This window comes from Idiotropiscis lumnitzeri, chromosome 14, assembly GCF_059441095.1.
Source record: "Idiotropiscis lumnitzeri isolate Australia: NSW breed Sydney's pygmy pipehorse chromosome 14, RoL_Ilum_1.0, whole genome shotgun sequence".
Taxonomy (NCBI): Eukaryota; Metazoa; Chordata; class Actinopteri; order Syngnathiformes; family Syngnathidae; genus Idiotropiscis; species Idiotropiscis lumnitzeri.
The window spans coordinates 10,318,904-10,332,945 of record NC_142404.1 but is presented as its reverse complement, the minus strand read 5'-3'; the positions used below and the strand labels follow the sequence as shown (position 1 = coordinate 10,332,945).

General features: G+C 40.0%; 1 protein-coding gene across 3 annotated transcripts in view; it reads left to right on the top strand.

Moving 5' to 3' along the window:
• The window catches only part of bcl9 (BCL9 transcription coactivator), a 38,623-nt gene that overhangs the window by 13,442 nt on the left and 11,139 nt on the right, over nt 1-14,042 (top strand). For all 3 annotated transcript variants that reach the window (XM_088314397.1, XM_088314398.1, XM_088314396.1), the window contains one exon: nt 12,430-12,887. In XM_088314397.1, the coding sequence (XP_088170523.1) occupies nt 12,607-12,887 (281 nt within the window). In that variant the 5' untranslated portion in view covers nt 12,430-12,606. The remainder of the gene's footprint in view (nt 1-12,429; nt 12,888-14,042) is intronic.

Genomic DNA, 14,042 nt, shown 5'->3' with positions numbered 1-14,042 from the left:
CTGTCGATCGATACAGGCACATTCATCCACACGGGGAGCACGCCACTATCCTACTTTTAATTTAATTTGTGGTTTCAAAACTCATCACGCCGCTGAATTAATCAAGCTGCGTCGGATAGAATCATATTGATCCTTAAGTGCTGATTTGATGTGTGTTTCTTAAGTACTGCATTCATTTTTCATGTGATGACATGAGTCAACTGCAATGCCTTCTGGTGTCCGTCTTGATTGCGGGTATGGTGTGTAAGCGGAGGAATGGTGGTCGGCAAAATGCGGACTCTACTGAAATGTCTGGCAAATCAACAGGTTCAAATCTTTGTGCTGCCATTTCATTCTTTTGCTACTGAATGATGACATCCAAAAGGGTGCCACACCTTGAATTTGAATCACTCCCGTCTAAAACCAGCGTGTTTCATCCTGTTAGCTTTTTACTGACTGTCTAGCAAGTCTAACTCTTATACAAGAGATATTTAGTGTAATTACATTTTGGCATAAAAGCATTCTTTTAATGTCAAGAATTTTGATAGTAAATTAGAAAGTTCTGCCAAGTGTAACAATAAACTTGTTATCATTATTCCACGTGTTGACAGGGTTGATTGATGGAATAACACTTATTTTTATTGTTAGTCATTAAATGCACTTAATGATAAATTACCAACCAGTCTAATTAGCATTTCAGTGCTAAGAGTGACAGATGCAGATTTTTCTTTCATGTTGCAGTTGGTTATAAACCAGTGCGGATGTGTACTATGTTGCTTGCACATTTAGCATGTGGCTAATGGCAGAGCCGAGATGCCATGTTGTCAAGGAGTCTCTCAGGACAGAAAAGAGCTCAAGTTGGCAAACTCGCTTGCAACCATCAAAGCCATAAAGCGGCGGTGCAGTTTTCAGACGTTATTAGGACAAATAAGTACCGACTCGTGGGTGTCGTGGTATGCGCGTAAGCATGCATATATTTATCTGTGCCTGTATATTTAATTGGGCAGGTCTTAGCCAGTGTGTTTAAAATTCCTCTGGAATGACACAGTCGTGCAAACTGGGGTAATTCAGGGACACAATCTGGCTCTCCAGAGTGGTGCTTTTTATGATAGGGAGGAGGTTGCACATGGCCTGCATTACTACATTAGTTGGATTCCTTATTTTCATGGCAGTTCAATAAATAATAAAAACATGCACGGACAAAATGGCAAGGGGCAGTAAGTTGCAAGGTGCTCCTGTAGTGTTGGCAACCATACTAGTATCTTCCAGGGTCAAACTGTTGCCATCATAAATGCTATATCAATCATGAAAAGAACATTTTAATGTTTGTATACAACTATTGTAATCTTTGAACTTAGTGTTAAAGTTTAATGAAAACCAAGGAGGGAGTAATTAGGGCCTCATCAATGCATTTATTATATTTGTCGGTAATTATATTTTTTAAAGAAAAAATACATCACTACTATAGTGGGAAAAAACGACCATCGTTTAGGTATTGGTTGGTTAATATGGTTAATATTAGTTGTAAATGTCACTGACTGTGTGTCTACTTACTTCATGTAACTTTTAGTGCATATTATTCCAATTATTTTCTGCCTGCGTTTTGGCTTCACAAGACCTTGTTGAGGTTGGTCCTTAAGAATTAAGAAAAACTGCATGTTAAGCTCACTGATTCTCACTGAGGTCATCATCAAAAGAATTGTAATGAAGAGCGATGAATTCTTTGAGATACGGTGAAGCAAAAAGAAATACAGACACAGAAGAGTGTTATGTGTATTTTATTTCTTTTAATTAATCGGTCAATTCATCGGTAATCACTATTTTTTTCTGTCAAAATCTTCAATGGCCTCACCAAATCCATATGCGCATTCCCTAAAATAAGCACTCAAGCCACACCCATGGGTGGGAACATAATGTGGCTGCTCACTGGTCACCCAACTACATCACTGGGCAGCTCAAGTTCTTGTATCGTGAGGGAGGGGCGACTCATTCCTGACATCCAAGAGTGTCACTTGTTGCCATTTTAGCCACGGCCCAAAAATTGGGGGGAAAAATGTCGAAAGACAGTTTAGTACTATGTCTCCACAGCTCACTGCAAATAGTTCTCAGTCTTTGCAAATTTGTTCAGAAGGTATCTTCAAACATGTCTAATGTATTTAGAAAAAAAATCTTTGTATATTTATAGAGACTGTAATTGATCAGTTTCCTCATGACAATAAAGGGATTTTTAATTCTAATCTAATTTGCATGTGACAGTACCAGGTGTTTATGTGGTTTAACTAATATTGTCCACCCACTAACTTGACATTTTGCAGTGCGATCAGTTGGAAGGTCAACTGGTTGCATTGCATTTTAATGCACATAAATAAGCGATGATACAAGGGAATTTCCTTGCCCTCCTGTGCAGAGTGGCTCATCTTGACTGCTGTCTCCGATTCTCATTTTTGAGGCTTCATTGTGATTTGATACACGTGGAATTATAACAATAATGTAAATGAATTAAGTCGCGGTGGCAGGAATGGTAACTATTTGACGCATGTCTCGTAGAGGTCTGCAGAGTTCCTAATGGGACTGGCTTTTGGGATTTCCCACAATGCTTTTAGCCACCGGGAGACATCATTCCAGCATGAGCAACGGGAGGAATGTGGTTGGAGTGTGGGAGCAACTGTGAGAAAGGAGGGAGGGTCAAGGGACAGGAGGAAAGTACGGGTCTGATGGGGGGGCAGGGAGATTCTCTTTACAAAATGGGTCTCGCAATCTCAGAAATAAATACCAAGAGCAATCGCCTCAGGCACAGCGATGCATCATTTGAGTGACCCTTACCGCGATAACAAAAGTACAAAAAGAAAAAGCTGTTTAATAAGTCACCGAAACAAGTTACTTGCTTGGAATTATAGCTGAACCTGTATGTTTGTACAGGTGTTTGCTTTATTACCTCCCCTTTCCTGTGGCTACAGGGAGCAGTACCTGGCCAATCACACTGCGTGGAGCGTGCTTTGGGCCAACAAGGAACCTGTTTAAATTTCAGAGCGGATTCCAAAATGTTTTGCCTCACTCAACTTGCAAAACTTGGATAGACCATTATACGTCAGGGGGGGTTATGTTCCTATCATCAGTGTCTGTTTTATTTATTTCAATTACTGACTCTTGTACGATGAGGCACTATATTTTTTTTTCTGTGAATCTATTGATTCATGTTTAAAATCTGCACAAAAACAATATAAACTTGGTGGTTCTGGTTGTCACTTTGGAACAAATTTGAATTGAATATCGTCAGCAGCTGTAACATGTTCAGACCAAGTTCAATTTGACATGTTGCAGTGTGAATCCGCTAAATCCTGATCAGGCTTTTGGTTCCACTTCAACCAGCATCTCAATAAAGACATATTTCAAAGCGGTGTCAGATATCGCGTGGAGATTGATAAAACAAACACGGTGAAATGCACACCGTGCTGATCCGTTCCGCCCGGTGGAAACGAGGCTTCGTATCACTTCAGATCATCTTCGTTGTGATCATGTATGATCTCATTACATTTAATTTCTCTTTGAGCTTTTTAGATTGGTGGAGATACTTGAAGAATTTTTTTTTTTCATTGATTTTCTGAGTGCTTTTGTTTTCATAGTTTAATATGGCTCTTTGTACGAATGTATTGTCTCATTGGTTTTACTGATTTTCATGTTTTGCTTCACACACAATTCAGTTTGCTCAATAATTAAACTCCCAAGTGGCCGCAAATAGGAAATGGCGCTTTAAGTTAGACCAGATTACACATTCGTTTCCACTCGATATGTAAGTGATTCTTTGTCTAATGTGGAGTAGCGGCGCCTGGTCCAAGAAGAAGCCAGCCCTTAGCCAGAGATGCAAAGAAGGGATGCAGATGGGCAGAGATGTGCAGGGTGAAGTGAGTGTGCACGAGTGTGTGAGATGCAGATCAGAGTGTCCATGCTCGTCCGGCTGGCTGCTGGAAGGGGCCGCCTCTCGTGGCGCTGTGCCCGGACTCCGCCAGCAGATGTGTCACTTGTGAGTCAGCTGTGCGCCGCTTGTATCGCCGCGTCTGAGACACAGGCGCCCACCTGGGCTCTCAGCAATGAGAGCAAATGGTGTAATAACCCCTCTCCTCCTACGGGGACGTCTGTGTCACACCTCCTCGCCAGCCACTCGTTTCCCTCGCCACTTCCATCATGTTGATGGACGCATTGCAGCCTCTGTCACCATGAGATGACAAAATGTGACACTATGCACATGTCGCCTCCCCAGGGATGGAAGAGCTTTGAAAAGCCACCAGTGATAAGCATGACCATGAGGTTGGGGGGAACGCTTGACGGACAGACTGAGGTACTTAGCTAATGCCGTGTTGGCGTGACCTTGCTCTTAGCGTTGTTGTTAACACAGACCATCACCATAATATGTTTGTATGCCAGGCCAATAGTTGGTGCTGTGACATTGGTCTGTTATGTGACTCCAATCGAATCAGTATTCGTGACGTAAATGTACATTTTGTGATGCTGTATGCCATACGCGCCTCGCTCAGACTAAACACTCTCTACGCACATGCACATTCTCATTTTTTTTTCTTACACTGTCGGTTTCAGTGTTTACATTCCGGTAGCGTTATAATTTTCAAAACTCCCATTTATAGACATGGTTTGGAATAAAAACAACTTTTTTGTTGTACGCCTCAAAAACACAGTTGTCTTTTAAAATAAATTGCCCAAAAAGAATCTTTTTAGTAGAAAGCAGTTTCGTGTAAACGCCGTCAGATAAGCTCTTTGGTTTATCTACGTAATCTTGAATACATTTCCTCACAAGCGTTTTTTGAATGACTTTCATGACAAATGTGGATAATAGATTATTTTATTTAAAATTCAATCAATTGTGGCATTGATTATTGTTGAACCACGTTTGAAGCAATTTAGGAAAATATGGCGAATTGCGAGGCACTGATGCGGCTGTCGCTATTGAATAATTTTAGAATTGATTATCCTGTTGATGTTTACATCGAATCATTGGATAATCGGATACATTAAAAGGCATTACAAAACAATTTTTCCCCCAATTTATCAACCATTTATTGTTGTTTATTTGTCTGACTTGGTGATAAAAATACAACTAAACAACAATCAAGAAATATCATACGCGTGGTATTGACGTACTCGCCAAACATTTTGAAACTCATTCAGATACTGGTTGGATCGTTGTTTTGCAAAGTAAAAGCATATGTCTACAAATGTCACAAAGATAATCAGTCTGCTGTCACGAACGACAACAGAAGCCAGCATGCTATTGAGACGCTGAAATCAGAAAATGTGGACAATCTTATTTCAATTCAAATAATTCCCCCGTCGGCGATAAAAAGATGTAAATGAAATCCTTACCACGAAAAAAACTGGAAGATCTTATAAAAACAAAATTATCATTTTTATCAACTGTGTAATCCGGACAGAACTTCATTAGTTTGTTACGCTGCGTAACAAATAATGTTCAAATCGGATTTGATGGCAAGCGGATTGATATTTGTGTCCTTATTTAATTTTCAAGGAAAAAAATCATATGAAAAATATTTGAAATCCACGTCCCTTGATATGTTGTTTATCTTTTTCCATGTTTGCTCCCGTTTTGAACATTTGAAGCAGGTCAGCTTCATGTCAACTTCGTCATGAGTGATATTCCTAATGTGCTTTGCTGTCTGTGTCTATCAGCTCGACTGACGCCCGGCATTCCTGACATTCTCTGTGTGTCACGTTTGAGTCATGTTGCCGTGTGCAGGGTGTGGCGTCACCAGCGCGGATGAGTTCTGACGCTCCACAGATTGGTTCTGAAGTAACTTTCAGTGCGTTTTGTGGTGTCTGCCATCGATTCCTAAGGAGGAATATGGAAAAAATGACCCCCTGTTGATGCACTTATTTAGTTTCTCCAATTGTCACAAACGACACGGAGCTTTCCGTATGATCATAATGATGTAATGGTTCAGTTCAAAATTAATTCTTTGTGATTATATTATTATTGAAATATCTTAAACCCATTGATTTATCTCGCATGACGTTAGCAAAATCACAGTCTTGCTTATTTTGAGGTGGGTGAATGCACCACTTTGTCCACTTTCAAAGCTCAGTGACAATTTAGCTTGATTGTATTTTTGTGTGAAGAATGCCGGAAGTCAAAAGTGTGGAGCAACATACTTTCATAATAATACACTTTCAAAGGCTTCAATTGATGAGCGCTAAAGCCCTGTTGACTCTTCAGCACTGATGGAATGAGTAATTCGAGTAATTAAGTAAAACAATTAGAGACATTTTAGTACCAGCTTTAGCGTAAAGTGATGTCCTTGTGTCAGGAGGTAGACGCTTTTGTTTTGCATACGCTTTGCAATCTATATACCTATGTATATATATTCTCAGAAAAGCCAAATGTGGCTGATTTCCCCAAAACAAATAAGGGGCCTACAGAAGAAATTGTCGAGATGGCTACAGAGCTGATTGAGAGCAAGGATGGGAGCAATACGTCTTTGCGACTGAATTGCAAAGCGGGATTTGCATAAATAAGGCTGAAACGTCGCCGGGCCGAGCCGGCGGCGGCTCTGAAAAGAAGGCGAATGCTTTTTGTTTTTTTGGTTATGCCTCGCCGTAAGAAGTGTCAGAAAAATTCCAACCAGTGAGATGAATTAAAGTCAGTGGACAGTGGGTTTAATGCAAGGCCAACAACCCTCTCCCCCCTGTCGATCCCACACCATTAACCCCAAACACCGGTATAAATCCTGCCAGCTCCCCTCCGGAGCGAGTCTGGTGACGTAGCTCAGACGGGTCGCTCGCCAAGCCCAGCATTGCCGTGTCATGAGCGTGTAATGAAATGCTAGCATTTCGTGAAAACCCGCTCCACATGTGCTTTCTTGTCCACAAACTGAAAATTGCCGGTAAAAGCTCATTTTTAGAGATTCCTTGCAGTTCCCTTTCACTTGCTTGCAACAATGCCTTGGTGTCTTATATTGGAGATGGAGGCAAACGCACCTTTTATATGCTGCTTTGTTCTATACTGTACTTTAATTTAGGTTTGTTCACATGATTTTAGTAGAGTGTAGATTGTACAGTATAATTGGAATTTTTACGTCGTCAGACGTAACATAGTCTCTATGACTAACCTATGCTGATGCAGTAGTAATAATAATAATAATAATAATAATAATAATAATATTAATAATATTCCCTTTATTAGTCCCACAATGGGGAAATTCAAGATTCGAACCCAGGCCTCCTGGGGAGACTGGGTCCTGAACGCGGCGCCTTAGACCACTCGGCCATCCTGGCAGCCAAGGCATAATTACGGCATACAATAAATATATGCCGTATGAAAAACACAAGGCCCTAAATACAGAGATGCCAAGTGTTTTGATTTGTCCGTCTTTGGATACGGACACTTTCCATGTGTTTTGCTGTTACGGATAAGTAAAAAATGTTCCGCGGCTTGCGATTGGCTGACATTATTAGGACTGTATCGACCAATCATTTATTGATGAAGTCATTACATCTTCCGTAGTGTACAACTGTTTTCAAGCACATCTGACTACAGCTTCGTGGCCATGGTTGGCTAGCTAGCCTGGCTAACACAGTCGCAGTCAAAGCTGCTCCTCTAAAAATCACTATTCATTGCCTCCATGGTGACGCATTGGTACAATTCTGACAAGTATTGTTATCATGAAAGAAGGGCGAGTCGTTAAGAGGAGAAAATCACTAAGCCATACTAAACCGCGAAGCTTAAGTTAAATGTAGTGTCAAAAGCACTGAAATAAGTGATCGTGCTGCAGTTAACTTTTCACTGAAGTCTTGCTGGAAATGTCTTATAGCAGAGTGTAACCAGCTACAATATAATTTGAACAGAAACAATTGCAAAAGTCTGGGATTGTTTTTCGAAACAGATTTCAGATTTGGATTCTTTTCTGAACCATTTTTGTTTTGTGCTTGTTGGCCTCACGGGTCAGGAGAATCAATTCCATTTTTTTTCAAGGCACCACATTGTTTTGAAAATTCCTTCATATTAAACTAAGGAAGGCAAGATCAAATGAGGTTTTTTGTCAACCGTGTGGAATTCAGTGGTTTCAGCTTTGAAGCAGCTGAGGCGTAGTTGGGATACACACAGTAATCGAATGTTTGATTTGAATTGTGACAAATGTGGTCATTTGTGTGAAAATGATCAATTAAGTTTCTTCGCTTCCCCAGGCTGGTGAAGTTAGCACGAGGACTAAGCAGAGCCTCAGAGGGGATCGAGCATTTTCTGTTGCCCGATTGGAATGACCTTCCATTAAATGTTAGACAAGCCCCCGGTCAAAGGTGTTTGAAGACTCATAACTTGGTTTGCGACGCAATTTTAGACTTTTTTTTTTTGGGTGTCTACTGTATGTGTTACTGTGCGCTATACAAATATAATTGTATTGTATGTCAATACGTCTTCAAAATTGATACCTAAGAAGTGTGTTTTCAGCCGTCGGACTTGCCATTAGGCTGCTCTCGCTTGTTGACATGCTCGTATTTCTTAACAAGAGTCAGTACACTCGAGTTAACTTGTTAGCGTTGGCTTGCATATTACAATGTTAGAGGTTTGGTTCAAGCCTCAGGCCCTGCTGTTCCGCTTTTTTGTTTGTTTAAGCAAATAAAAATGAAAGGGTTGTATTTGGAATTGTTGAAAAAACAAACTTGGATCATGTCAATTAAAATAAATAAAAAAATTGTATAAGCAGAATTTTTTTTGCCGAGTTAAAATGTTCCATCTTGATTGCTGAATATTTCTCCGTAATGCTAATGGAGTGTCATCACATGCTACTTGACACAATCACCTCATCATGACAGACTCAAATTTGAACCTGAGATTTGGGAAAACATATAGTTATTGTATGACAACTAATGTTGAATTCTGACTGTGAAGTTTTTAATTCTGTGATATTTCTGAGGAATCTGCATCATTACCCTTTCACTCCTCTTGAAATATTCTAATCACTAGACACCACAGAGGGTGAAATATCGAAATTGCCTCCAATCTGTCTTTGAAGAACATGATGAACCACACTGCTATTTAATTATTACCTCATTAAAAGCTCTAAATTGCTTCTACCAGACTTTTATTCCGGACTGGAATGAATTCATATTGACAATGACATTAACTAAGCATCATCATCAAAAATCACTCCTAACATTTTCTTTTTTTTTTTGTTCATTTTACATCCATCCGATTTGCTTCGGATTGGTAAATAATTACGGAACTGTATCACAGTATGTGATCTGTATTGAGCACACTGAGGAACTTTCACTCACTGCCGTGTCTCGTTTTTTTTTTCTTTTTGCTTTCCCTATTGCGAGGTTTGTCCAAACAGTGTAAATTGGACACATAAGGCTTCTCTGTTCTTGTGCTCAAGCAGCCTCCTTATGCTCACGTGCCTTTGCGATAGGTCCAGCGTAGACGTAAATCACTTCGCCTGTCGTAGACTGTTGAGAGATTAGTGCTGCTGCTGCTGCTGTAGCAGGAGTCTTGTTTTTCTTTCTCCTCATTCTCGGCGACAACCCCAACCCCCCACAGAACCCTCTCCCGGACGCTCAAACGGTACACCGCCTCCTCCCCAGGAGAACTCTAGAGCCAGTTACAATGTCGAGCGTTTGGAAGAGCTCCGAAATATTTTGGGGATGACAATGTAATTTCACTTACTGGGTTGCGTTCTCATGCAATCCTCCCGCTCGCTCACCAGTACACAAAGGCCACCCCCCCCCACACATCCCCACCCTTCTTGCTTTACACCTCACTGTCTGCTACACTGTGCTGCACACTCAGACACACTTACTCAACCCTGAAACTCTTCTGAGCCTTTTACACTTGAAAGAGGAAACCGGTTAGAGAAGTTAGGCATTTTGGAGCTCAGTTGTGCATCATCTTTTAGCGCCCTTTCATCACCGTTCCAATGTGACTCAAGTTTTTCCCCTTTGTGCAGTTCTTTGGTCGGGTGTGACAGTGAACACGGCATTCGAGTTTTGCGGGCCAAACTAACCTCTTGTTAGTTCTCAGACCAGGTCCAAACTGGGTGCGACTTGCTTGTGTTGAGAAAGCGTCTTCAAGCCACTGCATCTGGCAAATGAAACAATCATGTTTGACACTTAACGACAGCTGTGAAATGTTGAGTGTGGATGGGTGTGATAATCAATAGTTAACAAGTCTGATGATTGTGACTATTGATTATTCGTGTCTGACTCTAGAAGCAAGAGCGACATTGCAGGGTTCTTCATTAACTGTGACCACCTAAAGTTCACAGACTTCATAAACATATGTTGCACGCTCTTGCTTGTTAAATATTTAAGGTTTAAATTCAATTTTTAGAGCTCTTAAATTTAGCAATCATTGATCGCTTTTTGAGCGTCAAGTTAAGTATTCCGTAAGGAATGTCTTGAACAAGATTTAAAGTTCAGAGAATGTTGAATATTCAATTAGATTAAATTCAGGGAAAAATAACTAGCATGCAAAAATAAAAGTAACGACACGGAAGTATTATTTTCTTAAAGGCATAAATCAGTGGTTCTGAAATCTTGTCACACTGAAACATGCAACAACCTCTTGTTGCAAAGTCGGGACCCACTTTAAAAGGAGTTGAACAATCGTTTTTTTTATCCTTCTTCAAACTGGCCTTTGAAAATATGTGTACAGTAAATTTTTAAACGATTTTTACCAAATATTGAGAATATGTGGAAACCTTTGTACTTTTCGGTAAAAATGTGCTGCTGCTGTAGCAGGAGTCTGTTTTTCCTTTCTCTTTTTTTGAATTTTTTACACGCTGTACGTGATCCACAAAAATGGATCCCGCTCCTACTTTTGGGTCCTGACACACCATTTGTGAACAACTGTCTTAAATAATGCAGCACAGAGACGCTAAATAAGTGCAATTAATGCTTGCAACTTATTATATCGTGAATAAACAGGGCCAGTGCCAGTTCTGGCAGAGTCACAACAACTTGGCCCGACACCCAAAAAAGCCTATTGAAGACCCCTGCATTGATTCAATCTCAACTAATTAATCTAAAGAACAAGACCCAATTTGATAGAGACATTTGTGAAATACAGCAATTGGTGCTAAAGCCGGGTGGTATGGCCTCAAAATAGAATTTCAGATTTTGACCACAAACATCCAATTTCCTTTTTAAACCGTTTTAACCCCTCTCTCGTATAGAAAAAAAAAACAATACAGTGGTGTTATTCAAAACAAATCTTCTCTTTCAAGTTTTCACATGGCTCCCCCCTCTTCTGCTATTTAATTTATTTCTCTTTATCAAGCAAGCTTTGAGACATTTCCCCCCCATCAGATTTTACATAAATAATAGTAAAAAATATTTGGATGTTTTTTTTTTTCTTTGCTTTTTTTTTTTTAACAGATAACGTCAAAAGTGAATGTATGTAATGTTAAGTATTATATGTTAAAATAAACATCACAAAATTCAGCTTTGTTTCTTCGGGTTCTTCTTTTGAATAGTAAAAAAAAAAGAATAAATCAATAATTATCAATATCGACTGAAATACTTTTCAGCAATATCGCCCATCACTACTCCCTCCTCTGCTTGGAAGCATGTACTTTGTCAGCAGCGCATGTCAGCGGGGAGCAACAGTACAAAAAAATGGATAAAAAAAAAAGTCAGCCTGACAAATTTAAAACTTTCATTAATAAAAGAGAGAGTTTGCAGTTTTCAAACTGCTAGCAAGATTTGAATATAGCCTCACTTTACTCATCCCAAAGCCATGTCTAATAAATATGTGTGTCACATGAAAACTCCCTCTATTAAAACGACACACTTGAATTTAACTTGCTTTTTTTCTTTTTCCGCTGTCTGGCTTGCTCCTGCGACTTCCACCGATTAAATCGCAATGAAACATAGCTTCCTATCATGTCCAACAATTGACATCATGGAAGTTTGAGATGATTGGAAACATTATAATAAAGATGTATAATTTGGAAGTACAGTGTATATACATTTGAAGTTGGGTTTAGCGTAGCTACAATAGCCAGTGTCGTGAATAATTCTGGGATTGAAAGTTCACAATTAATTTAATGACCATGCCATGACTATGATTTAAAAGATAGCATGTGCAACTTTTAACAGCCGTTTTATCCTTATAAATGAAATGTGGTGAAAGAGAATTTTGAAAAATTACTGCAGAACGAACAAGTTGGTCTTATGCCCTTGTAGTTTTCAAAGAAAAGAAATCCACAGGAATTCTTCTGAATGAAAATAGTTAGATATTATCTTAACACGTCCTTTTGGAGTAAGTGATCTAAAAAGATAAATGTTTCAGAATTGTACATCACTGGGGGCATTCAACTTGAGACGTTCTACTGTACTGTATGCAATTTTGTTTTGCTCAGAATATTGTCTATGGTTCCATTTTTGTTAACAGCCTCTTTTTTTTTGTCTCCCTCTCTTTCTCCACAGTGTGCCCAAGGGCCATTGAAAGCCCCCTTGAGGAGTTTCATAAATACACAGTGAACGAGAAAAGACTCCTGGACTATTGTTATTGTTTTTACACATTTTCTCTTTTGCACAAACAAACCACACACATACATTCTGGGGCGGGCGCACACATTCACATAGACAAGGACGTGAGGGAGAATGTTGGAGGTCCAAGAGGAGAGGCCAGCGGCGGCAGGTACAGCAGCGACACATTTCAGCAAGAAGGAGCGCGGCAAGAAGGAGCGAGAGGAGGCCAAGGACGGCCGGGGGAACCTCAGCAATCTCGGGAATCCCGGATCCAGGAACGTCCGTGCCAAGGCACCGCTCACACACGCGGGCAGTCCCCACCAGCACCTCACTTCGCCCTGTTCTGTCGTACTGGTAACCCCATCAATGCACTCCAATAGGCTAAAGAACTCCCCATCCACCAACACACAAAGGTGAGTGCAGCCAGAGTCCACGGAGTAATTATTGAGGCAAAGCATGACTTCATAATCATGCATTTCTTTTTATGAAATGTATACAAAGCGTATTTATCTGCAAAGTGCATTGGAGAAGTACATGCATCTTATTTGACAAAGATTTACTTGGTCCCCTTTTACAGCAGCAAAAGCTTGCATTCTGCTGGGAAGACTTGCTACAAGATTTTGTCTGTGAACGTTTGCGTTCATTTATGCACCAGAGTACATTAGTCAGAGCTGCCAACTGTTGCGGATTTTCCGTATTTTGTTAGGGAAATCACTGTGCTTGCTCAAAGCCCGAATTGTTCCAGATATTAACAAAATAATTGGTCATATTGCTCAAACAGGTTGAAAATAAGCAACAGAACAGTTGTTGGATAATTGCGATACATGTTTGACATGTTAAATACGTTGGCTCCAATAAAGTAGTGCTCTAGCGTGCGTCATGGGAGCTAGCAAATGAGACCGATGATAGCTCAAAGCTAACAACTAAAGGCTAACCCCCGATTGTCACTCGCTTTAAGAGATTCCTATCAGCAGCGAGGAACATCATCCACACAGTGATGGCGCATTATCACCAGATTATTATGTCAAAAATGCGCAAGCAGAATCTGTGTGCAAACAGCAACTTTGTTCATCATAAAATACTAAACACCATGACACCTTTTAGCACCTGTTGTTACTCTTGTAATAATTGCTGGCATACGCTGGCTTGTTAAAGCTCGAAACCCCGCAAAACTTAGGAAGACATGCTAACCACTTGGACGCCATTTTGCTCATCATGTTAGGCAAAAATTTTTTGAATAGATTTTCCTTGTTTGCCTTCTCTTGACACCGGGGGAATGAGAACACATCATCGATTAAGACACTTATGCTAGAAAATATATTGTCTGCCTTTAGGGTTGGTTGACCCTTTTCACGAAGGGCTACTTTGACAAAAATCTGTGTTTTTATTATGATCCGCGCAGATGCATTTAAGAGCTGTTTGGAATGTTTTTAACAACAAAATTTCATTTAATTTAGCCTTTTGGAGACTGAAAAAGCAACAGCTGAGTGGATGTTTTTGTTGGTTATTGTTCCTGTCTAAACACAAAAATATTTTCCAGCTGTAAGCTGCTGTTGTTTTGTTGTTGT